Genomic DNA, 27,289 nt, shown 5'->3' on the forward strand with positions numbered 1-27,289 from the left:
ACAATTGAAAGAATTAACAAAGCCAAAAGCTGGTTCTCTGAAAAAATTAACAAAATTGATAAACCATTGGCTAGACTGACTAAAGAAAAACAGGAAAGGAAACAAATAACCCGAATAAGAAATGAGAAGGACCACATCACAACAGAACCAAATGAAATTAAAAGAATCATATCAGATTATTATGAAAAATTGTACTCTAACAAATTTGAAAACCTAGAAGAAATGGATGAATTCCTGGAAAAACACTACCTACCTAAACTAACACATTCAGAAGTAGAACAACTAAATAGACCCATAACAAAAAAAGAGATTGAAACGGTAATCAAAAAACTCCCAACAAAAAAAAGCCCTGGCCCGGACGGCTTCACTGCAGAGTTCTACCAAACTTTCAGAGAAGAGTTAACACCACTACTACTAAAGGTATTCCAAAGCATAGAAAATGACGGAATACTACCCAACTCATTCTATGAAGCCACCATCTCCCTGATACCAAAACCAGGTAAAGACATTACAAAAAAAGAAAATTATAGACCTATATCCCTCGTGAACATGGATGCAAAAATCCTCAACAAAATTCTAGCCAATAGAATCCAACAACACATCAAAAAAATAATTCACCCTGATCAAGTGGGATTTATACCAGGTATGCAAGGCTGGTTTAATATCAGAAAAACCATTAATGTAATCCATCACATAAATAAAACAAAAGACAAAAACCACATGATCTTATCAATTGATGCAGAAAAGGCATTTGACAAAGTCCAACACCCATTCATGATAAAAACTCTTACCAAAATAGGAATTGAAGGAAAATTCCTCAACATAATAAAGGGCATCTATGCAAAGCCAACAGCCAATATCACTCTAAATGGAGAGAACCTGAAAGCATTTCCCTTGAGAACTGGAACCAGACAAGGATGCTCTTTATCACCACTCTTATTCAACATCGTGTTGGAAGTCCTAGCCAGGGCAATTAGGCTAGACAAAGAAATAAAAGGTATCCGGATTGGCAAGGAAGAAGTAAAGTTATCACTATTTGCAGATGACATGATTATATACACAGAAAACCCTAAGGAATCCTCCAGAAAACTACTGAAACTAATAGAAGAGTTTGGCAGAGTCTCAGGTTATAAAATAAACATACAAAAATCACTTGGATTCCTCTACATCAACAAAAAGAACACCGAAGAGGAAATAACCAAATCAATACCATTCACAGTAGCCCCCAAGAAGATAAGATACTTAGGAATAAATCTTACCAAGGATGTAAAAGACCTATACAAAGACAACTACAAAGCTCTACTACAAGAAATTCAAAAGGACATACTTAAGTGGAAAAACATACCTTGCTCATGGATAGGAAGACTTAACATAGTAAAAATGTCTATTCTACCAAAAGCCATCTATACATTTAATGCACTTCCGATCCAAATTCCAATGTCATATTTTAAGGGGATAGAGAAACAAATCACCAATTTCATATGGAAGGGAAAGAAGCCCCGGATAAGCAAAGCACTACTGAAAAAGAAGAAAAAAGTGGGAGGCCTCACCTTACCTGACTTCAGAACCTATTATACAGCCACAGTAGTCAAAACAGCCTGGTATTGGTACAACAACAGACACATAGACCAATGGAACAGAATTGAGAACCCAGACATAGATCCATCCACGTATGAGCAGCTGATATTTGACAAAGGACCGGTGTCAATTAACTGGGGAAAAGATAGCCTTTTTAACAAATGGTGCTGGCATAACTGGATATCCATTTGCAAAAAAATGAAACAGGACCCATACCTCACACCATGCACAAAAACTAACTCCAAGTGGATCAAAGACCTAAACATAAAGACTAAAACGATAAAGATCATGGCAGAAAAAATTGGGACAACCCTAGGAGCCCTAATACAAGGTATAAACAGAATACAAAACATTACCAAAAATGATGAAGAGAAACCCGATAACTGGGAGCTCCTAAAAATCAAACACCTATGCTCATCTAAAGACTTCTCCAAAAGAGTAAAAAGACCACCTACAGATTGGGAAAGAATTTTCAGCTATGACATCTCCGACCAGCGCCTGATCTCTAAAATCTACATGATTCTGTCAAAACTCAACCACAAAAAGACAAACAACCCAATCAAGAAGTGGACAAAGGATATGAACACACATTTCACTAAAGAAGATATTCAGGCAGCCAACAGATACATGAGAAAATGCTCTCGATCATTAGCCATTAGAGAAATGCAAATTAAAACTACGATGAGATTCCATCTCACACCAGCAAGGTGGCATTAATCCAAAAAACACAAAATAATAAATGTTGGAGAGGCTGCGGAGAGATTGGAACTCTTATACATTGCTGGTGGGAATGTAAAATGGTACAACCATTTTGGAAATCCATCTGGCGTTATCTTAAACAGTTAGAAATAGAACTACCATACAACCCAGAAATCCCACTCCTAGGAATATACCCTAGAGATACAAGAGCCTTCATACAAACAGATATATGCACACCCATGTTTATTGCAGCTCTGTTTACAATAGCAAAAAGTTGGAAGCAACCAAGGTGTCCATCAACGGATGAATGGGTAAATAAATTGTGGTATATTCACACAATGGAATACTACGCATCGATAAAGAACAGTGACGAATCTCTGAAACATTTCATAACATGGAGGAACCTGGAAGGCATTATGCTGAGCGAAATTAGTCAGAGGCAAAAGGACAAATATTGTATAAGACCACTATTATAAGATCTTGAGAAATAGTAAACCTGAGAAGAACACATACTTTTGTGGTTACGAGGGGGTGAGGGAGGGAGGGTGGGAGAGGGTTTTTTATTGATTAGTCAGTAGATAAGAACTGCTTTAGGAGAAGGGAAAGACAACACTCAATACATGGAAGGTCAGCTCAATTGGACTGGACCAAAAGCAAAGAAGTTTCTGGGATAAAATGAATGCTTCAAAGGTCAGCGGAGCAAGTGCGGGGGTCTGGGGAACATGGTTTGCGGGGACTTCTAAGTCAATTAGCAAAATAATTCTATTATGAAATCATTCTGCATCCCACTTTGAAATGTGGCGTCTGGGGTCTTAAATGCTAACAAGCGGCCATCTAAGATGCATCAGTTGGTCTCAACCCACCTGGAGCAAAGGAAAATGAAGAACACCAAGGCCACACGACAACTAAGAGCCCAAGAGACAGAAAGGGCCACATGAACCAGAGACCTACATCATCCTGAGACCAGAAGAACTAGTTGGTGCCCGGCCACAATCGATGACTGCCCTGACAGGGAGCACAGCAGAGGACCCCTGAGGGAGCAGGAGATCAGTGGGATACAGACCCCAAATTCTCATAAAAAGACCAAACTTAATGGTCTGACTGAGACTGGAGGAATCCCGGCGGCCATGCTCCCCAGACCTTCAGTTGACACAGGACAGGAACCATCCCCGAAGACAACTCATCAGAAATGAAAGGGACTGGTCAGCGGGTGGGAGAGAGACGCTGATGAAGAGTGAGCTAATTATATCAGGTGGACACTTGAGATTGTGTTGGCAACTCTTGTCTGGAGGGGGGATGGGAGGATAGAGAGAGAGGGAAGCTGGCAAAATTGTCAAGAAAGGAGAGACTGAAAGGGCTGACTCAAGAGGGGGAGAGCAAGTGGGAGTAGGGAGTGAGATGTATGTAAACTTATATGTGACAGACTGATTGGATTTGTAAATGTTCACTTGAAGCTTAATAAAAGTTATTAAAAAAAAAAATGTTAAGCAGTGATAGGTTTATAGCAGCATAAGCAAATTTTGTCCCATAGAGGACTTTCTCGGTGCCTCTGGTCTCCCTCTGTTGTTTGCCGCCCTGAACCCCTCCCCCCATCACCCTCAGGGGCAGAGCCTCTGCTCTGAGATGGTCTCCCACACCATCTCACCCCTCAGCACTTTAATCCCTACACTTTCAAGAAAGGGTCTGCTATTGTTTATATCTCCTCATGTTTTAACTGGAGTCCCTGGGTGGTGCAAACATTTAAGTGCTCAGCTGCTAACAGAAAGGTTGGAGATCAAAGTCTACCCAGAGGTACCTCAGAAGAAAAGCCTGGCATTTTACTTCCAAGGAATCAGCCATCGAGAGTCTTACGGAGCACCATTCTGCTGTGACATGCATGGTGTCACCATGAGTCGGAACTGACTTGATGGCAACTGGAAACATTAGTGATGAGCTCAGGGCATTCTGGAAGGTGAGTGGAGGACCATGGCCATAGGGATTATGATGGTGAAAGGCCATATACTAGTGTTTAACTTGCTGCTGTGGACTTGATCTTATTTACTTTTGTTGCAGTTTGGGTAATTACACTGTGTGACTTACTAGTATTCCCAAAATGGCTACTGTAGGAAAGAGGCTCTCTGGGTATTACAGAGAAAGGGAAACAGTCATTGGTTTCTCATTTTGGAACAAGAATGCCCCACCCCAGAGCCTAAGGGCTGTACCAAGTCCATGGCTCCACACCCTTGGCATCAAACCAATAACCAGCTGCTGTCAAGTCGGCTCTGACTCATGGTGACCCCATACGTGTCAGAGTAGAACTGTGCTCCGTAGGGTTTTCAGTAACTGATTTTTTTTGGAAGTAGATGGCCAGGCAGTTTTTCCAAAGAACCTCTGGGTGGACTTGAACCTCCAATCTTTTAGCTAGCAGCCATGCGTGTTTACCATTTACACCACCCAGGGACTCTTACCCTTAGCACAGAGCCTTAGAAATCTCTGGAAGATATATGGGGGAAATGTGCACACATGTTCCAGGGGAATTAATTTCCTAGAGGGGTGCCCTGACCCTCTCTCACTCTCTTCATGCTGCCCCCACCGCGTCCACAGATTGCCACAAGAGCTGCAAGGCCTGCACATTCCCGGGGACCTGCACAACCTGCCAAGAAGGCCTGTGGAAGAACAGCCATGGGCACTGTGTGGCTTACAAGGAGTGCACCCAAGCGGAGTACTGGGATGAGGAGGCTCACGCGTGCAAGCCCTGTCACATCAAGTGTCTCCAATGCATGGGGCCCACCAAGGACCAGTGCCGTGCCTGCCCAAGGGAAAGCCTTCTTCTAAGTGAGTAACTTTTCCTCTGAGCGCAGGTTTGTTTTTCCCTCCATCTGGGAAACTACCTTGTACTATGCCTGGTACACAGTACCTTGTACTATGTACATAGTACCTTGTACTATGCCTGGTACACAGTAGCTATTGGCTTCCTTCTTTTTAATTTGTGGATTTGTGAAATGAATGGCATGACCTACTCTTGAGTAGCTCAGAGTCTCCCAATGCAGGTGAGTCCACAGCACTTTGGGCAGCAGCTCTAACAGTATTTGACTTTTCAACCAGTGCCTGTGCCAATGCTGCATGGAGTTATGGAGACAAACGAGTTTCCGATCTATAGCCGACCAGTTGCTCACACTAATAATTCAGGAGAGCCTGGCTTCCATCCTATCAGGTTAAGCAGAAGCTGGAGAGGTAGTTGCCTCTAAACACCGCATGCTAAATCATGACACCAGAAATTCTCTCTTTTTTTTTTTTTAACTTTCTAACCAGCCCAGCTTTACCTTCCAACCCTAAATGTTGTTAAAGAGGAAGAAAAAGCAAAGATCAGTGTCTCCGTCTGAAGCTGGTGGATGAAGGGCTGAAGTTAAAGAGCTACATTGTATAGACAAAAAAACGGCAGAATTTGGGGTCAAAACCTTATATTGAAGGGAATACATTCAAGACTAGACATGGAAAGTTGATGTTGTGGGATCATGTCATCATGTTGGCCATCCCCTTTCTGTTTTCAGTAGAGTCTTGACTCATGCCACCGCCAATGTCAGCCCCTACCTAAAATTTACTCTCCCCTCCTGGTAGACCCTGGGTGTCCTTCTAGCTCAACTCTCTAGACTGTGGTTTCTGTCCTGTGCACCATGGCTAGTCCACTGTGATCTCTGGTTTCTCTGAACTCCTATGGCCTTATGGTCAATTCTATTTCCTAGATAGTCATCTTAGATCCCAAGCATATCCATCAGCCCTTAGGGACACTGTCTCATTCCTCTTGTACCTACCACACCCGGTACACAGTGGGGGATGCTTGGGAAATACATGGTGTGCTTGATGCCAAGACAAACTCTTTTCCAGACACGACCTGCGTGGAGGACTGCCCCGAGGGCTACTACGCCGATGAGGAGAGCCACCGGTGTGCTCCCTGCCACAGCTCTTGCAGGACATGTGAAGGGAGACACAGCATGCAGTGCCAGTCCTGCCGGCCCGGCTGGTTCCAGCTGGGGAAGGAGTGCCTGCCCCAGTGCAGGGAAGGGTAAGGTGCCCAACCCACATTTCCTGTATTTAATCCCACATCTACTCCAAATATTGCTCTTAGCAAAGTTTGCGGATGAGAAAACTCAGACTCAGAGCACGTCTGTCACCAATTTGGAGTCTCACTCTAGTCAGGAGTTAAGATGAGGTCCAGCTCAGGTCCAATGGTCTCCAGCAGATTTCAGCCTGTTCACAGTAGTGGAAGAGAAACAGGAGGGGCTGAGTGACCCAGTGCAATAACACAGAGGGCCCTACTGTTATATAAGACTCCCTCCCCAGTGCCAAGCTCCACTAATAATTCAAAGGAAACAGGCAATCACAAGGTACAGGGAAAACCTTCTTCCCTGAGAGAAGTCCAGGACCAGTAATACCGGCTTTTTCTTTCTGCCTTAGGATTTGTTCTGATTCAGATCTGATACGTGAGGTTTAAGCAATGCCTGTGGAGCATTGACTTTACAAAGGGAACAATGTCAGTTAATTGTCTCCATCTACACCCCATTAATTCTCCCACCAGTCGTGCCCCCACAAATCCACAAATTCCAGGTTTATTCACAGTAAGCAATCTAGACAGACCACGTGTCTCCTTCCAAAAATATTTCACAGATAAGGGCTCTCTATTAATTTTCTGCTAGAAAAAAATCATCAGTGTGTTTAGTAGGACGTCTGGTTACTGGTATATTTGGCAGAGGATGTGACTGAGTCCTTTTCCTCCCCCCGGCATTCCTCCCAAAAAGAAAGATGGGCTACGGTCCTGCTGCCAGCAATTCCTTCCCACCCAGTAACCTAAGGCCCTGAGACCCTCTAAGTCCAAACTGAAAAGCCTTTTTTTGAAACACCTTGGTGTAACTTTTGGCATACCCTAATTTCTTTCTACCCAATTGGCACTTTTCTCCTCTTCGCTCCTTTAGCATTTACTGCCTGAATCACTCATTTTAGTGCTATCTATTTTTTTTATAGCCTTGAATTTTTATTTACTTCATTCATTCATTCACTCATTCATTCAACAAATACTTAATGAACCAACCCATTGCCATCAATTCGATTCTGACTCATAGCAGCCTTATAGGACACAGTAGAACTGTTCCATAGGGCTTCCAAGGAGGAGCTGGTGGATTCGAACTGTTGACCTTTTGGTTAGCAGCTGAGCTCTTAACCACAGCGCCACCAGGTCCCCATTTAATGAACAGCACCTTGTATATGTCAGAAAGCTTATTATTGTACGGATTCAAAGGTGAAGAAGATAAAGACTTTGACCTTTAAGAGCTTATACTTATTTGTTTATGTCTCTTCCCAAGAAAATTATAAGCTCCTGGAAGAAAAACAACATTTTGTTTCTCACACATGCTGCTACAACACTCGGCACAGAGCCACATATGCCCTCAACAAACACCATCCATATAGATCCCTGGTAGCGCAGTGGTTAAGTGCTCGGCTGCTAAATGAAAGGTTGGCGGTTCAAACCCACCAGTCACGCTACAGGAGAAAGATGTACCAGTCAGCTTCCATAAAGATTATAGCCTTGGAAATCCTATGTGGCTGTTCTACCCTGTCCTAGAGGGTCACTGTGAGCTGGACTTGATGGCAATCCATTTCATTTTGGTTTTATAGATCAATGGAGAAAGAGCTGTGCCAGATTGGGATGAGGCTTTCTGGCTTAACCTTTCATCTTTACCCTATTAAGGGCCTGAAGAGATTTGGATTCCCTGTAAAGAATCACCATCTTCCTCAAAATAAATAATTAAATACTCTCAAGCACAGAAAAGCAAAACAAAAACATGGTATAATCCTCTCATCTAAATAGATTGTGGAAAACCTGGTGGCATAGTGGTTAAGAGCTACGCTGCTAAACAAAAGGTTGGCATTTCAAATCCACCAGGCATTCCTTGGAAACCCTGTGGGGCAGTTCTACTCTGTCTTATAGGGTCACTATGAATTGGAATCGACTGGATGGCAATGGGCTTGGTTTGGTTTTTTAAACAGATTGCAGACCATGGAATTAAGAAGACAATTCTTCCACAGGGCATAAGCATACCAGTTGGGGGGAGAGATATAGATTCCTATAAATCTCTTTAATGGAGTACAAATGGGGTACTAAATCCAAAAAACCAAACCTGTTAACATCGAGTCAATTCCAACTTATAGTGACACTATAGGACAGAGTAGTACTCCAAGTAGCAGCTGGTGGATTTGAACTGCCCACCTTTTTGTTAGCAGCCATCCCTCTCAACCACTGTGCCACCAGGGCTCCATAAAAAGTAAAAACTAACCATTGCCATTGATTCCAACTAATGGCACTACAGGTGTTCCCCGACCTACAACGTATTTTAGTTATGACGAACTGTACTTATGACCATCTGTTTTGGGGGTCTTTTTTGTACCTCTTACGGCTACAATATGTAATACATATAATGTTAAAATATATCTGCAAGTTTATACGTAATGTTTCCAACCCCAAAGACAAATAAAGGTTGGATTTATAAAGATACTGAGAATAAAAGGCAATAATAATGAAAACTTAAAAAAAAATTAGGTATTCAGCTTATATCAGAACCCACTTACAATGGAGTCATCAGAATGGAACCCTGTCATAAGTAGGAGACTACCTGTATATGACAGAGTAGAATGGCCCCATTGGATTTCCCAGGCTGTAATCTTTTACGGGAGCAGATTGCCAGGTCTTTTCTCCCACAGAGCTACTGGTGGGTTTGAACTGCCAACCTTTTGGTAAGCATCCAAGTGCTTAACCATTGCACCACCAGAGCTCCTTAAAATAGGGATAGTAATATCTAAATCACAATGTGGATTAATATGAGAAGTAATCATAAAATTAATAATTATTGCTTCTATTATTACTAATATACATTAATAACTTACAGTGTGCCAGGCACTGTTCTAGCCACTTTCCCAGTATTAATTAGTATAATTTTGGGTAATAATATTAGCTCCATACTATAATCTGAGGCACAGAGATGTTGAGTGATTTGCTGAAGTTTGCACAGCACAGTAAAGTGGTAATGCTGGGATTTGAACCCATGCAGTCTTGTTCCAGAGGGCAGGCTCCTAACAACCATGGCCTAGTGTCTCATTTTTAGGCTCAATAAGGTGAAATCATGTTTATGAATTCCTTAGTGTACTATCTGGCATATAATAGAAACTTAATGAATGTTGATTATTGTTATATTTACTTCCAAAAATATTATATTAACTTCCAAAAATCTTTACATCTATTATATAAAGATCAAAATCACTCATGTCACCCCTTATTTTGAGATGCTTTTACATTGAAAAACTAGAAGAACCACCTAAGGGTATATATCTAAAATGACTTCCGTTTCTCCGATCCATTCAACACAACTTGAAGTTTGAATTTGAAAGCGAAGAAAGAAATGGAAAAAGAAAGTCAAAGGTAGCTAACAATTATTGAGGCTCTACTATGTGTGATAGAGTCCCTGGGTATCGAAAACTGTTGAGCACTTGACTACTAACTGAAAGGTTGGCAGTTTGAATTCACCTAGAGGCACCTCAGAAGAAAGGCCGGGCAATCTGCTTCCAAAAGTTCACAGCCTTGAAAACTCCACGGAGCACAGTTCCGTACTATAACATGTGGGGTCACCTGAGTTGGAATCCACTTGACAGCAGCTACTTTGGTTTTACTATATTTAATCAGTACTGGGTCCTTTCATAAGTGTTATCTAATTTAGTCCTCACAAGTTTTAGGGGAGGTATTATAATGCCCCATTTGCAGATAAGAAAACCGAGAATCATTACATATGTTATTAATTGCATGTAATTAATAAGGAATCTAATGAGTAAAGTTAAGTAATGAATCTGGTCACCCAATTTGTAGGTAAACGACCCTGTGGGACTAACCACGTCTTTTCCACCACACCAACTTAAGAGCAAAGCGTCATATGCCTTGTTTGCTCCTCCCTTGGTTTCAGGTATTACGCAGAAAATTCCACGGGCCAGTGTGAGAGATGCAACAAGAGTTGCAAGGCATGCCGGGGCCCACGGCCTGTAGACTGCCTGTCCTGCGATACCTTCTTCTTTCTGCTCCGCTCCAAAGGAGAGTGTTACCGCACCTGCCCAGAGCATTACTATGCAGACCAGAGCACACAGACCTGTGAGAGATGCCATCCGACGTGCGATAAATGCAGAGGTGAGGGTGTAGCTGTCATTCCGCATGTGTGGATGGGAAAATGAAAAGATTTCCCTCCTGCTTAGCCCCTCTCTCCCTTCTCACCACCTTGGTTGGCCCTCCTCCCTTCCCAACTTCATACCCAGCCGCCTCCAGCAGGAGTACCCTCTGTTCTCAGCTTCTGCAGGTTCCCTCTAACCTGGGCTGCTCCTGACCACACTGCTGCCTCTGCATATCCTCCCTGTCCTTCACCGTCAGAAAGCAGGCATCGTCTCCTCCACCAGGTGTCTTCCACCCGTTCTGTCCTCCTTCTCTACCCATTGAACTTAAATTCTGCCTAGAGAAATTTATTTATTTTCATTACTTCAACAACTACAGAAGATTTCTGCCACCAACTCTCCAAAGCACCATTCCTGTTTTCCAGATACCTACTTGTCTGTCCCAGAGTTCCTTAAAATCAACACATCCCAAAATAAACACAATCTGTACTTCCTCTGATATTCACTGTTTTTGTCATGGACCCACCAGCCAAATCTTCTTGTCCAGGTTTGGTACCATGAAGTTATCCTGGCTCTTCTCTTGCCCTCACCTCCTGCTCAGCCCATCTGCCCCAACAAAGGTAAACTTCAAGTCCTTTTGATTCTCACCTAAACACTAATCAGACCTTTCTCCATTCTCAGATCTCTTGGCCAACCTTTTGAAGCAGCCAGCAGGACACCCCAACTCTGTTCTTAACACGCCTACCTCCAGGCCATCCTGCCTAATAATGCCAGAGTGATCTTTCTAAAATTCAAATCTGCTTATTAAACTCCATAGCTTGACATAAAAAGATGATCGTGTTTAATTCTTCCCAACATTTAAGAAAGAAATAAGCCTAACCAAAAAAAAAAAAAAAAAACCCCATTGCCGTCGAGTCAATTCCAACTTAAAGCAACCCTATAGGACAGAGTAGAACTGCCCCACAGAGTTTCCAAGGAGCGCCTAGTGAACCTGAACTGCCAACCTTTTGGTTAGCAGCGTAGCTCTTAACCACTGCACCACCAGGACCACTAAGCTTTAGTCGATAAATTCTTTTAGATAAATGTTGACCTCTGATATGAAGCATTCCTGTTCTTCTTTTCTCAAAATTATCTTGGATATTCTTAGCCCTTATTCCACATAAATTTTGTAATCATTCAAGTTTCATCAAAAAATCCTTTGGATATTGAATAACATTGCATTGAATTTATTTTAGTGAAAAAACCTGTCTTTACAATCCTGAGTCATCATATTTATGAACATTTTTATGTGTTTACTTATCATCCTTCAATAAGCTTTTAATAAATGTTTTTCATTTTTAAAAAGTAGCTAAAATCTTTCACCAACTTATGTCTTTACCCTTTAGCTTATGTTTTTTACTGTTCTATGTATTCTAGGACCTAGGACCGACCACCCTGAGCCACTTGGAACCACTCAGTAGCCACCAATATGTCATGCTCTTTCACGCCTCCATGCCTTTTGTCCATGTGTGTCCTCTTCATGGAGAATGACACTCTTGTGAACTCTCAAAGACAAGCTTGAATGTCATCTTCTTTGTGAAGCTCTTCTTAGTCCTCCCAGGAGTGTTCTTTCTCCTCCTTCTTGATTCTGTAATATACCATCTTCTCATAGCACTTTTTAGATTACCTTGTAATTAAACATGTCCATCTCTCTTACAAACTGAATCCCTCAAGGGCAAGGATTGTAACATACTTATTTGTATCCAATGTGTCTAGTCCAGAGTGTAACACGTAGTAAGTGTCCATTAAGCCTGAATGAATGAACAGAAAATAAATAGATGCTAATGTCTTTTGGCAAACTGGAAAGTTTTTGCTATTAGATCTTCAAATATGCTTCTCTGCCCTTCTCTTCAATATCCTCTTCTGAAAATTTTATTAAATGTAATTTAGAGTTTCTCGATCTGTCCTCTATGTCTCCTAACTGCTCTTTTATATTTTTATTTCTTTGACTGTCTGTGGTTCATACCAGGTTAATTCTTCAGTATTCTCTTCCATTTTTCTAATTTGCCCTCTGACTCTGTCCAGTCTAGAGTTCACCCCATCTATCCTTTTTGTATATTCAATATAATGACTATATTTTTTATTTGTAAGATTGCTAATGATTTCTAATTCATATCCACCTGTTTTTATTTTATATCTTCCTGTTCCTGTTTCATAATTTATTATTATGTATAGATACTGTGCTTTCCTTTATTTTTGAGCATCTTAAACATACTGATTTTAAAGAATGTGTCAAACTTTCAACGAACTCCGTTTTATCTGAAGTAAATTCTAATTGTTGATAGTGTTCATTGACTTTTTTAGCATTCTTTATATTCATATACTTTGGAATTCTGGTTTTTGGCTCATTTTGAAAGGGAGGTTTTGTTTTTGGTTCTTTCTCTTTTTCCCTTTATGTTCGGTCCTTCAGGCTGGTTAATTCCTTCTCTGCTTCCAGCCTGGGACAAAGTCCAGAAAATAGGGCTTTTCAATGTTCCTGAAAGTGATATTAGTGACAATACTGATACCACCAGCAACCCAACAAGCAGCTTAAGGGAGTTCCTGATCAGGAAGTGATATCTGTAAAGGCAAGAGTTCCACCCTGGTTCCTGTTTTAATCCCCAAACCTGGCTTTTGGCTCCGTTTTCATATAAGGCACCTTTAATCACTACTGTGGTGGAAAAGTGGAACTCCCAACCACCACTGCCTTCTTCTAGGCCCAGAGCAGAGCAGGTAGATGGTTCGAACCTGGCTACCTGTCCAAGAACGCCATTTTTTTTTTTTTAATTTGATTTTTTTTTGAGGTGAAATTCACATAAAATATAATTAACCATTTTCAAGTGAGCAATTCAGTGGCATTTAGTACATTCACAACAGGTACAACCACTACTTCCGTCTGGTTTGTTACCCCAAAATAAAACTCCATACCATTAAGCAGTTACTCCTCTCCCCCAGCCCCGGCAACCACCAATCTGTTTTCTGTTTCTATGGATTTACCTATTCTGGATATTTCATGTAAAGAGAATCATACAACATGTGACCTTTTGTGCCTGACTTTTAAAATTTGCATATTGTTTTCGAAGTTCATCAACCTTATAGCATGTATCAGCATTTCATTCCTTTTTATGGCTGAATATTATTGCACTGTATGTATATAACACAATTCATTGATCCTTCCATCCATTAATGGACCTTCTGATTGTTCCCACCTTTTGCCTACCGTCAATAGTGCTACTATGAACATTCGTGTACAAATTTTTGTTCGAACACCAGTTTTCAGTTCTTTTGCGTGTATACCTACGAGTGGAATTGCTGGCTTATACAGTAATTCTATGTTTAACTTTTTGAGGAACCACCAAACTCATCTTATTTTGGAGCCCACCTACTTCTTTTTTGGTTTCCTCTTTTCATATTTAGACTGTCATTTCAGTATGTTTGGAGTGAAAGGGTTATGTCAGAACCTGAACTAATGTGTAGTTTGTGTGTATGTGTGTGTGTGTGTTACTAATGGATAGTCGGGTTCTTAGAAAAGCATTATTGCCCTGCCTCATTTTGCTAATCCAGACACCTGGGAGTCGGGGTGGTTGGTATATTTAAGACTTGGTTTTTGGTACATAAGACTTTTGGATGAAACAAATAAAGGGCAACCTGTTAGGGCTTGCTTCTAATCTTGCTCCCTCTCCCTTCCGAAATGATTCATCTCAGAGCAGTAGGTTGACTACGTAGAAACTCCATGGAGTGAGGAAAACAAAGTGAGAAGTCAGCTCTTTCCCCACCCTCGCCTGGGAGGAGGCCACCAGTCAAGCTTGCAGTCTAGCCACTTCCCTGACCTCCCTGAACACTGTCCTGATAATATTTCACAAGTAACTTCTTTCCAAGTGCTTCCATTAGCATCTATATCTTCATGGTTCCAAATTTACTTCTGTTCCCAACCAAATGGTTTTCCTGAGTCCCTAGCAAACATCCAATTTCCTGCTGAATATCTTTACTTTGATACCCAACGGACACCTTAAACTCATTACTATCCCCCAACCCCCTTTACCCCATTTCCAGACCACTCTTTTCTTTGCTTCCTATCTTGATGAATGACCCACAACTTACCCTTTGCCTGAGACAGAAAGCTGTCCATCATCCTTTCCTCCTTCCTGTACCTTAACCCCCACATTCAATTTGTCCTCAAGTCCTGTCAAATCTACCTTTTAAATATCCCCTAACTCCATCTCTCCTGTCTTGGTCTTCTAGTGCCACTGCCTTCGTTCAGACTCTTGCCATTGGTCTTCGTCATCTAGTGCTGCTGTAACAGTAATACTACGAGTAGATGGCTTTAACAAAGAAAAATTTATTTCCTCACAGTAAAGTAGGCTAAAAGTCCAAACTCAGCATGCCAGCTCCAGCGGAAGGCTTTCTCTCTGTGTTGGCTCTGGAAGAATGTCCTTGTCATCAGTCTTCCCTTGGTCTGGGAGCATCTCACACAGGAACCTCAGGTCCAAAGGACGCTCTCTGCTCCCAGCGCTACTTTCTTGGTGGTATGAGGCCCCCACTCTCTGCTTACTTCCCTTTTGTTTTATCTCTTGTAAGATAAAATGTGGTGCAGGCCACACTCCAGGGAAACTACCTTTACATTGGATAAGGGATGTGACCTTAGTAAGGGTGTTGCAACCCCACTCTAATCCTCTTTAACATAAAATTACAATCACAAAATGGAGGACAACCACACAATACTGGGAATCATGACCTAACCAAGTTGACACATATTTTGGGTGGCGGGGGGGGGGGGGGAACACAATTCAATCCATGACACCATTCCTTGCTTGAATTATTCACCAGTTCTCTATTTGGTCCTCAAGCTTCCAACATGAGCCGCTCTACAACCAGCCAGTCTTTCCTTACACTCTCAGATGTATCTTTCTGCATGACAATGTCATAATGGTGCTCCTCTATTTAAGATAACTCTCCACTGATTTTAGGATAGAGTCTTAACTTTGTAGCTTTGTATATGAAGGTCTTCATTCATGGGACTCCTCCTATTCAGCCTTATCTCTGACCACCTCCGTTCCCATCCTCTAATCCAGACATAATGAGTTTCTGTAAATGAGCCAGTGCTCATTGGTAGTAATTTTAGTAAACTAACATCTCTTTACATCAGCCCATCAAAATAGAACACCACCAGCTTTTTAAGGATTTTTGTGAGGATTTGAGAAATCATTAGTGATGTTGTAAGCACAGTTTAAAAAACTATAAATATCTTTCTTTGGATTTGAGATGTCCTGGGTGGCTTCAGGATGATGGTTTTGAGCACTTCCAGTCTTAAAAAGTCATCATCACAGTTTCCTTGAGACGGTATTCAAGGGATGACTGGGCGTATTTGGGCAAGTCTTGAAGCTGTTCTGAGTATTTGTAACGCCTCCTCCTGTGTTTTGCCTGAACCCAGAACTTGCCTCTTGAAGCTGTCAAATGAAAGACAAATCCTGATGTTGAAAGGGAGAAGCTTTGTTCAGAAAGAAAAAGAGGAAGGAAAGGGATCATTCTAATAATGGGCGGGAGGGGACTACTACAATGGCGAGAACACTCAGATCATAAGAACTACAAGCATCTCAAAGAATCAGGAAAAAGGCATTTTCTTTTGTAGAGACTGAAAGTAATCCAGGTTAAAAACAAAAAGCCAGGTGCGGGGGACATGGGATGAGCGGGTGACATCGTTGGATAATAAATCAGAATGTTTTAAGCTGAGGTCAGCCTATTCCCCAGGAGGGGTCCTTAACGAGGGGTAGTATGTTGGCTCGGACTGAGGGTGGGACAGCCTCCAGGGACCTGGGGGAAGGAGAGAAGCTTAATCAAAGTTTGGTTAACAAGCACTTTGTTTCTGATTTATCAGTAAACCAAAAAAAAAAAACATGTCCATCGAGTCGATTCCAACTCATAGTGACCCCAAAAGACAGGGTAGAACTGCCCCATAGGGTTTCCAAGGAGCGCCTGGTAGATTCAAACTGCTGACCTCTTGGTTAGCAGTCATAGCACTTAACCGCTGTGCCACCAGGGTTTCCGATTAATCAGTAGGGATAAGTAATTCAGTTACTCATTTATCAACTGGAGGCACATGACAACTTGTCTGACTTTTTCATAGGTAAACAAGGGGCAACCATAAGTCTTATCCACATCATATGGGAAAGGCGGCTCTTTGCAGCGAGCCATCTCCCTGTACACAGAGCCTGTAACCCTCTTGCTGTGGAGTCACTTCCAACTCATAGCGAACACGGGGGCGGGGGGGGGATTTCTTTAACCACCACTATTTTCCAGTATCACAGGGGTCAGGTAAATTCAGTATCAACAAAGCTTTCCATCTGTGGTGCTCATTTCTTCTGCCATCCTTTCTTCACTATACCACACACGTCCTTTCCTGGCTAGTGAATCTTTATGTTGTTTTCTGATTTGGGGACATATGGATTACAAACCTTGGGGACAGGTTCCCTCTCTGGTTATTAAAAAATGGGTGAGTTCCTTCTTAAAACATTGGCTGTCATACTAAGAAATGGGGGTACATGAAGGAACCAGGAAAAATGTAGCAAACCTAAATAAACGATTTACCAACTAGATACGATTTCATTCGCTTGTGACTGTCCAATAATTTCAGGACGTGATAAACTTAAAAGCACGCTGAGGACTAACAAGGTAACTTTGTGTGCAACTGGGTCCTCCAAATTTAGCTCATTCGTTGCCTTCACGTATTTAACTTTTTGTTTATCCTCCCTGTAAAATCCTTTGGAATCCAAATCTAGGCTGAGAAGCCCCCTGAGTCTCTGAGCTGCCTTTTCCACCTGAATGATGCCCATGGACGGACCCCAGGGGCGGCTTGGCAGTGTTGAATTCATCCCGTGAGGGTCAGTCTGAGGGAGCGCGTACAATGAGCAGTTCTGAATTTTAAGGAAATGCCAAAGCTGTCTTTATAGATCCCAAGGCTCCTGCAGATCCTTAGGAGGAATGACAGACGCAGGGTGTCAAACTCGAAAACAATAGAGAGTATTCTGGAGGTGAACAAACTGCCTTTGGCGAAGACCCCAAGCACCCTATGTTTTGCAGTAATCAATGTGGGAGATGTCAGTGGAGTCACTGGTTGGTCACCCAAAGGTGACAGATAGTGCTTTGGGGGATTGCCCAGGATCTTGCTCTAAGACAAACTGTTGCTGATGGTCTTCTCCTGGAAATATAGCGAACCTTAAGGCACGAATTCTGTGACCTAACTTCTTTACTGCCTTTTTTCCTCTTTAAGTTTTTCCTACCCTTAATTTCTTTTCATTAAAAAAAAAAAAAATGCTTTTGTATTTTAAAAATTGGAGTAAGACACCTAAGCTGTATTTTAGAAAAAAAAAAAATGGAGAGTAAGAGGAGAGGAGGGGGAATGGGAGGAAGGGAGGGAGACAAAGAAGGAAGGAGGAAAAGAGGAAAGGAAGGAAGGAGGAGTCAGGCGAAGACTGAGTTTTTCATCAGAAATGACCATTATGTTCCAGCACGTGGAGGAAATTCTGCAGGAAGCTAGAGGTAAGATTTAAATGAAATAAAAAAAAAAAAGTTGCTTTGAATTTATATCACTCCAGGCAGCTCCCAAATTAAGATGCAGTTGGGTACTAAAGGTTTATTCTCTAAGCTGTTGTTCAGAGCTCAGAATTCAATTTTCCACAGAAACAACGTTGTAAACAATTGAGCTCACAGATCAGACAGGAAAAGTCAATTCAACTTCATAGTGAATGCACTCACGGTTGGTTCTATTCTGAATTCAACTAAGCAGTCTTTACACTCTTGTTCCAATGGGAAGACAGATATCAAATTCCAACCCCCAATACCAGGCACATTCCAGGCCACATCTCTCTTCCTGCTCCTGTTTTGAAATTCTCAGTAAAAGTGCCAGACTGTCCCTAATAGAATGAACTAGAGTTCAGATCTCCTGTCTCCCAGCTCTTCCCAGAATTCTCCCTTGGTACCTGCGTAGAAGGAAATGCTTGGGTCAGTCATTGTTGTCTTGTTGTTAGGTGCCATTGAGTCAGTTCTGACTCATAGCAACACTGTGTACTACAGAACGAAACACTGTCCTGCACCATCCTCACAATTGTTGCTATGTTTGAGCCCATTAGTCTTTGTTGGGGTGTCTGGATTAGGGGAGAGGACCATTATCTCCACAAGAAACAGTCTGTGTATTCAAATTCTCCTCTACTTGGCAGTTCACGTGTTAAGACAAATAGTGTGGTAGAAAGAGCTCTGGACTATGAATTAATAATCTGAATTTGAATCTTGACTCAAGCATCATCTGCATAACCTTGGATGAGTGATTTCACATGCTTGGGTCTTAGTTTTCATTTATTTAAATAAATAAGATGACAAATTTCTAAGAAGAGAGTTTACAGTTTTGAAAGAATTTCAAAGAAATCTATCACTGCATCTCTCCCCTCCCCCCCAAACAAAATTAAGAGCCTCTAGACGAAGTGATCTGTTGAGTCCCATTTTAGCTCTAGCATTGTAAGTTCCACGTCTAACGTTATTTCTTGGTCAGACATATAGATAGATGGTGTCAAGTCGACTCCAACTCCTGGTGACCTTATGTACAACAGAACACAACATTGCCCAGTCCTGCATCACGCTCACGATCGCCAAAGTGTTCAAGGCTGTCATTGGGGCCCCTGTGCCGGTCCATCTCACTGAGGTCCTCTCTTGCCCTTGCTGGCCCTCTACTTCACCAAACATGATGTCCTCCTCCAGGGACTGATTCCTCCTGATGATGTGTCCAAAGCAAGCGAGTCAGACAAAGTTCTGTTGTGATTTATAAGTTTTTCATTGGCCAATTTTCAGAAGTAGATTGCCAGGCCTTTCTTCATAGTTCATCTTAGTCTGGAAGCTCTGCTGAAACCTTTCCACCATGGTGACCCTGCTGGTATTTGATATACCAGTGGTATAGCTTCCAGCATCATAGCAACACACAAGCTACCACAGTATGACAAACATACAGATAAGTGATTAGGAACTGCTTGTTTATGGTTCACTTACCAAAACAGTATTGAGACCCTCCAAATCAGCTGGGGATGCCCTCTATAGTAGTTAAACAATAAACAGAATGACAAAGTTTATAAACTTTCTACATAATTTCTCATTCTCTGAAAGTCTTTTCTCTTGCTGTAATGTAAGATTTCTCATCCACAAATCTTCCGTTTCCAGACTGAGAGTCTACATAGATTGGAGCGACTGGATAATTAGTCTTCCCTTTGTATCTCGTGGACTTTTTTTTTCCCATATCCTCAATCAATTCATCCTTCTACTTCAATTTACTCTGACATATTCTTCGCTCCTAAGTGTTTTGGAACCAAAACAGAGGTAAAAATCTAATTTACTCCTATAATTTACATTTTTCTTTTTTTCTCCAGGAAAAGGAGCATTGAATTGCTTGTCCTGTGTGTGGAGTTACCACCTCACGGGAGGAATCTGCACTTCGGATTGTTTTACGGGGAAATACAGAGTGGGAGAGGTACTGAAAGCTCGGACTGGTTTGCCTTCTACCCTCTAGAGAGGGAATGAGTTCAGTTACTGGTTATTCTGGAGAAAGCCCAAAAGTCCTAAAATTCCTCAACTCACTATACCAAACCCATTATCATCAAGTCGATTTGACTCATAGTGAGACTGTAGGAGAGAGTTTTTTTTTTCTTTTTTAATATATCTCAAAAGAGATTGGCTCAAAATACAACCTAATCCTGTAGATTGTACCCTGCCACATTAACATAACTGCCTGTAATCCTACCTCATTAACATCATAGAGGTTAGGATTTACAACACATGGGAAAATCACATCAGATCACACAATGGAGGGTAATTACATAATACTGAGAATCATGGCCTAGCCAAGGTGACACGTATTTTAGGGGGACACAGTTCAACCCATAGCATTCCACCCTTTGGCCCCCCCAAATGTATGGCCTTGCCACACACAAAACACATTCACCCCATCATATCATCCCAGAAGTCTTAAATTGACTCCAAGTCCAATATGAGTGAGACTTTAGGTATATTCATTCCATCCTGGGGCAATATCCCTACCATCTTGCTGTCTAACCTGAAACATCTGAATAATATAGGAACCGCGCAACTGATGTTGGTTCATCATTTCCTCCACCCTGTCAAAGTGTGTTAGGAAGGATGTATTTCATTTGCTTACATAGAAGCCATGGCTTTCCTGAGTTCACTGGCTGCTTGGATGTGCTTCCAAACTTTAGAAACTAAGTAGTTCTCTCCATGCTGAAATTAACGCAAACCAGCACATTCACATGTGAACTCTTTAAGTTCTGACAACGGCCTTCATTACACTTTGGAAGAAACTCAAGCTCAGAGAAGTTGAATAATATGGTAAAGATCACATACCTACTAAGTAACAAAGCTGGGATCGAACCTAGGGACTTTGACTGGAAATCTAGGATTTGTGAGATAAAAATAAATGAGAAAGCATCTGATGTAGCGCCTACAACATGCCACAGTGCTTTTTAGAGGTGATTTCCATTTCTCCTTATTTTTCTACTAGATGATACTTCCAGAGTTACAGAAATAGAACAGAGAGGCATCTTCCCTAACCTATATTTCCAGAACCAATCAAGGAACAACTTACAGAGAGAGGAGCCACTTTCTTCTCATCTCTTGACACTCTTCCCAATGAGAATTTAACTGCTTTAGCGACACAGCCACAAATTTTATTATTCTGGGGCAGGGTCACAACAATATAATAACTACAGGTGCCAAGCAGATAATGTGAATGAGTAAAGGGTGTGGTGAAAGAAAACCCCTGGGCAAACTTGGTGAAAAGCAGAAACTCGAACACCTGTATGTTGGTGACATAATAGCAAGTGCTGGGAATTGTGTCAAATAGGAGCACACAAAAATGGAGCCACTGCCACTCAGCTCTGTGACATTGCCATGTGGGAGTGATAAGCCCAGTATTGACAGATCTTCCGGTTTTAAAGAGAAATTAGGTATTGGTTTACATGTGAAATATCCCAATTTTGAAAGGTGGACAACTAATTCAAAACATTTTAAATTGGGATGGGCCAGACAAAACTTGTCCTTGACTAAATGTAGCAATTGAACAGGTCAGTTTGTATCCCAAACTATTCTAGAAGCTCGTTCTCCCACTACTGTAACTAGCAGACCTCAGAGGGACAGGCCTCAGCAATGGTTCCACCCAAGCACAGACAATTGGTCTGTCTTTCACCTGGCACCATTAAAAAGAACCCAGAACAAACTATCTTTCTGCTGTCTCCCACACACCTCTCTCCCTTATGGAGACAAGATGGGATACCTATCTGGGAACTCCAGTTCCTTCTTAAGCCCTCCACACTCAAAAGGAATCTCCTGGTTGTTCTTAACAGGGAGAAAAATTTAACTGTGAAAACTGCCACGAGAGTTGTGTGGAATGCAAGGGACCTGGAGCCAAGAACTGCACCGTGTGCCCTGCCAACCTATTGCTGCACACGGATGACAACCTCTGCCTCCCCTGCTGTAATGCCTCTGATCCCACCGACACCCAAGAGTGCTGTGACTGTCAGGACACCATCGGTGAGAGGAGAGGAAGAGGATGACCTCAGGGAATTGATGGGAATAGCGGACAGTTCAGGGGGGATCAATATGGCTGCCCTTTTATTTTTATTGGGAGTCCATGGGTGATGCAAATGGTCAAATGCTTGGCTATTAGCCAAAAGGCTGGAGGTTCAAAACCACGCAGATGCACCTCAGAAAAATCATAGCCATGAAGAACCTATGGAGCAGTTCTACCCTGCATACACGAGGTCACCATGAGTTGGAATTCACTCGACAGCGACTAACAACAACCTTTTTATTGAGTGCCTGCTATATACATACGGTACTTGAAACTCCTTGTCCATCATCTCACTTTCCAAGTAGATATTTATTAATCCCATTTTACAGAGGAAGAAACTGAGGCTCAAGGAGAATGATTAGCATGCCCAAGTCCACACCAATGTTTGGAGTCACATCTAGAATTAGAATACAAGTCCTTTGGACTACACAGTCCACATTCTTTCCACTGCTGGAAGACTTACTCAGATAGGTCTAGAATCTTATCTTTATACGTTTACTTTGTTCCTTTTTGTATTCTCTTCTTATGGGAAAAAGGAAAAGAACCGGCTATCAAGGAAGGTGAAGCCAATATATCTTGACTCTGTTGAAATATTATTCTATGAGAAGTCAGTTCAAGTCAGGCCTCTCAGAGATTTAAGGCATTTTACAAGTGAAGTTTCCTTTAAGGCTAAGAAGAAGCAAAATCACTTTTACCAATTCCCCAGCTGTCTCCCTACCCGAACCCCACCATGTGGGTACTTGGTCCTCATTGGCCACAAACTTAAAAGACCCAGAATAGAGTTATTCCTGATAAAAAAAGGAAATATATATCCTTAAAGTATATTCTCTAGTCCAGAAGTAGATGATGTCTTTGGGATTCAGATTTATCATTGCCTGACAAAAAAGATGTCATATTTATGGAAGTATGTCCATTTATATAAAACTAAAATCCCTTGGTCATGCAAACTGTTAACACATTTGGCTACTAACAGGAAGTTTGAAGGTTTAAGTCCAGCCAGAGGGACCTTGGAAGAAAGACCTGGTGATCTACTTCTGAAAAGTCAGAAATTGAGAACCCTATGGGGTACAGTTCTACTCTGACACGAATGGGGTCCTCATGAATAGGAATCAGCTTGATGGCACCTGGTAAAATCCTTGTGAAAATCCAAGACCCATAACTGCTACCAGTCATTTATTTATTTATTTTTAATTTTTTAATCAGTCTTTTAAATTATTTTCTAAATATCTTCTTTCTAAAGCAAATTAGTTCCTTCTCTCAGCTTTTTCATCCTGCCAGCAGCTGTGTGCCCAGCATCTCATACAGATCCACTTTCAGGGTCTCATTGCCTTCAGGGTCCATACTGTTGATGCAAAATAATAACTCTCATTCTATCAATGCCTTTAAATGAAACCAGACGTGTGTGCATATTGGGTGCAGAGTTTCTGCAAGTTGGTTCCAACTAAAATCTATGTAGTCAGCTTTCCTAGTCCCTCTGCAGCTCTTGAGGATCCACCTGGGGGAGCAATCTAAACACTCCCGATTACCTTCTCATTCTTTACTGTGACATTCTGCTCCTTCAAAGAAACCAGATCTCAGAGGCTGACCCTAACTCTGCAGACCTAAAACTGGAAAATAGTAAGACATGATTGCATATGGCACCCTAGTAACTGAAACAAACTTGAAAGGTCTTTTACTGGTTCTCCTGCCTCAAACAGTATTTATCTCAAAGTACCACACACACACAGATTCCCCATCCCTCTGGTGCTTTAATATTTGCACCGGGGAAAAATTCTGTGCTGATATTACTATCCATGAATGCAACAATGAGAGTGCTATTACTTTCGAAGGCAAAATTCTGCTTGATGGACAAAATCCCATGTGGGTTAAATTACAATAAAATAGAGAACTAGTTTAGCACTAGCAAAGAAGAGAGGGAAATATATAATGGTGACGAGTTAGATCTAACTGGTCAATACTTAATAAGCAAAAATAATTCTGACAATTATTATATCCATTAAGCTAGTAGGTATAATGTACCTGGACTCTCATAAAAGAATCCTACGGGCATATCCAGGTCAAAAAACATTTACATAAAACCTACTGTGTATTTCAACTTGTATATCCAACCTGGCCTGTTAGTCCTTTTTCTAGCTTTTTCATACTTTCTTTCACACTCCTATTTGACGGGTTAAAGAAAACAAGCTAGATAATTTGCCCAAATCATAGCATAACCTGGATAAATGAGTCAAAAGTTAAAAAAAAAAAAAAAAAAGTAAGCTTGTTGCTGAAGTCGTGGTTTAATCTTTCCCTCAATCATGGCATCAAAATACAAACTGCTGGATCATGGGACCGTGACTATGTCGGGGCAGAGCTCTCAACTTCAGAAATCTTAATTATGGTAGAAGAAATCCCCTGTCACAGAAACTGGGTAGTCAGCATTTAAAGATAGTACCTCTCTTCCTGTCAGGCTGAGACCACAGAAGCCAAGAGCCAAGAAAGAATTGTCAGAGCATTTTGCCCTAATGTCTTCAGACTGTAGGGTGGAGTTAGGATTCCTGGGTTCAAATTCGGCTTGGCACACTAACAGGCTCTTATTTCTGACCACATGACAAATCTCTTCCTTTTTGGTGGGCCTCAGTTTCCTCAACTGCCAAACAAGGGGTTTTGCCTAAGTAATTTGCAAGCTTCAGGTAGCTATAATAGTCAATGGTTTTATAAATAATCTGCTCCTGCCTTTGAATGGTGAAAGTCATACTTGGAACAGGCATAAGGGTAGCTGGGGACAGGATTCAGCCTTAGGAAAATGCAGAGTTGGGATAGAAAATAGAACATTTAGCAATAACTGAAGCATGGTCCGAGTTTAAATATTTTTCTCAGAATGAAAATAAAAGAATCAGGGTTGGACTCTTGTGGTTGACCATGAGGTTTGGGAATAAAGGGGGCTCTGTTTGGACCAGTCCCTGGAGAAGGACATCATGCTTGGTAAAGTAGAGGGTGAGCAAAAAAAGTGGAAGCCCCTCAACGAGATGGATTGACACAGTGGCTGCAACAATGGGCTAAAACATAGCAACGATTGGACCAGGTATTGTCTTCTTCTATTGTACATAGGGTCACTATGAGTCAGAGCCAAGTGCATGACACCTAGCAACAACTTTGGATCTCAAACTAATCTTCTTCCTAGAAGAATCTGTTGGTATCATTAGACACAGACTGGGACTCTCATGGGGTACATATTGCCATTTCACGGAGCACCGTACCCTCTAAGATAATCAGACAGTGATTCCACCATTTTAGATTTTAAAAATAAAGACAATATACCTGCAATGTAACTCAGCCATAAAGAGAAATAATGTGGATGAGCCTTGAAAACATAACACTGAGTAAAATAAAACAAACACAGAAGGACAAATATGGTAAGATCTCACTTACGTAAAATATCTAGATTAGGCAAATGCATGGAGACAAAAGTTTATCAGTGGCTACCAGGGACCAGGAAGTGTTTCATTCTGTGGTACATAGGGTCACTGAGTTGGAATCAACTCAACGGCACCTAACAACGACAACAACAACAGGGACTGGGAGGGAGGGAAGGGGGCAGTTATTGCTGAAGGGGTACTAGGTTTCAGTTTCAGATGATGTACAGCTTTTAGAAATGGATAGTGGAGATGGTTGTACAAGCTGGTAGATATAATTAATGTCACTGAATTGTACACTTAAAATGGCAAACTTTTTGTTATATATACCTTACCACAATAATTTTTTTTTTTTAATTAAAAAATCAAGGCAAATAGGCAAGTGTATAGAGACCAGAGTTTATTATAACCACGAGAGGTAGCCTGGATGGGGCGGGGGGGGGGGGGGGGGCGGGGATTGAAGACATAATGCTTAGGGGACACTGGGCTTCCATCAAGGGTGATGAAAAAATTCGAATGGTGCATGGTGATGGTTGAACAACGTAATGAACGTAATTAATGTCACTGAACTGTACAAGCAAAGGTTATAAAAATGGCAAATGTTCTGTTACCTATACATTTACCGCATTGTTTTTTCAATTAAGGCAAAGTTATTTACCTCAGAAACTAATTTTCCTCATATTTCTTCTCCCCCATGCTCCTCGCCCCTCCCATCCTTTGGGGTCATCTTCAACAGAAGAGTGCATCCTTCAAACAAGTGAGATCGAGCCTGCAGCTGAGCGCTCCAGGACAGCTCTGCTCATCATCTCCTCCATCATGCTGGTGCTGCTGCCTGGGGCAGCCGTGATTGTCTGGAGAAAATCACGGAGCCGAGCCCAGCCAGCAAAAAAGGCTGGGTATGAAAAGCTGGCTGACCTGAACAAGGCTTACTCTTCCTACGAGAGCGGCCATCGTGAAAGCACCAGTTTTGAAGAGGATCAGGTGATTGAATACAGGGACCGGGACTACGATGAAGATGATGAGGATGACATTGTCTACATGGGCCAAGATGGCACCGTCTACAGGAAATTTAAGTACGGGCTGCTGAATGATGATGATGAAGATGAGCTGGAATACGACGATGAGAGCTATTCCTTTAAGTAAACAGGGGCCACCCCACCCCATTCCATGCACAGGCCTGTGTGTGAGCATTACTGTGTTTGCTTTTGTTCACACACACAAAGGCCATGTGCAAGTGTTCATATTTGTGTTCCTGATCATGAGTCCAAACAGAGTATGTTAGAAAGCTAAAATATTTTCTTCTTCTTTTGGGTGGCTAAAATCAATGAACAGTTCCTGTTCAACCATCACTGAGGAGCAAGGATAAAATGCAGAGCCATTCCCTTCAAAACAATATATCACGGCACAAAACTCGGGAGGTAAAAACAAGTGAGATTTCTACAAATTGTTTTATGTGATTAAAAAAAAAAAAAAAAAAGGGAGGTGGAGCAGACGATCTATAGGAATTCCTCTTCCAAACTGTATTCTGGGAAATGTCAGGTGCCTTCTGGAATTTGGGTATTTCTTTAAATAATGTTTAGGGTGTGAAGGCGGAAGAGTTGTTTGTTTTAGAGGATAATTTTTCTCCCCTTTTAGTTCACTTTAGGCAGAGATTGGTTAGGCAAGGGCCAAGGAGAGAGGCATCTCCTCTTCATGCCAGGTATCAACTGACTGTAGACCACCAAGTAGACCAACAGTGATAGAGAGTCCTGGCAATTTCTAGAAGCAGAGCAATCTCAGATGGTCAGCAGGCAGCAGCACG

The 27,289-nt window shown here is 41.7% G+C and overlaps 1 protein-coding gene across 1 annotated transcript in view; it reads left to right on the forward strand.

The window, feature by feature from the left end:
* Positions 1-26,662, forward strand: part of PCSK5 (proprotein convertase subtilisin/kexin type 5) — a 492,175-nt gene extending 465,513 nt beyond the window's left edge. Inside the window, exons 32-37 of the mRNA XM_049895206.1 lie at positions 4,861-5,091; positions 6,142-6,319; positions 10,260-10,477; positions 19,881-19,981; positions 21,867-22,053; positions 26,225-26,662. Of these exons, the coding sequence (XP_049751163.1) occupies positions 4,861-5,091; positions 6,142-6,319; positions 10,260-10,477; positions 19,881-19,981; positions 21,867-22,053; positions 26,225-26,631 (1,322 nt within the window). The 3' untranslated portion in view covers positions 26,632-26,662. The remainder of the gene's footprint in view (positions 1-4,860; positions 5,092-6,141; positions 6,320-10,259; positions 10,478-19,880; positions 19,982-21,866; positions 22,054-26,224) is intronic.
* The last annotated feature ends 627 nt before the right edge of the window (positions 26,663-27,289 follow it).

The sequence above is a fragment of the Elephas maximus genome, chromosome 9 (assembly GCF_024166365.1).
Source record: "Elephas maximus indicus isolate mEleMax1 chromosome 9, mEleMax1 primary haplotype, whole genome shotgun sequence".
Classification (NCBI taxonomy): domain Eukaryota; kingdom Metazoa; phylum Chordata; class Mammalia; order Proboscidea; family Elephantidae; genus Elephas; species Elephas maximus.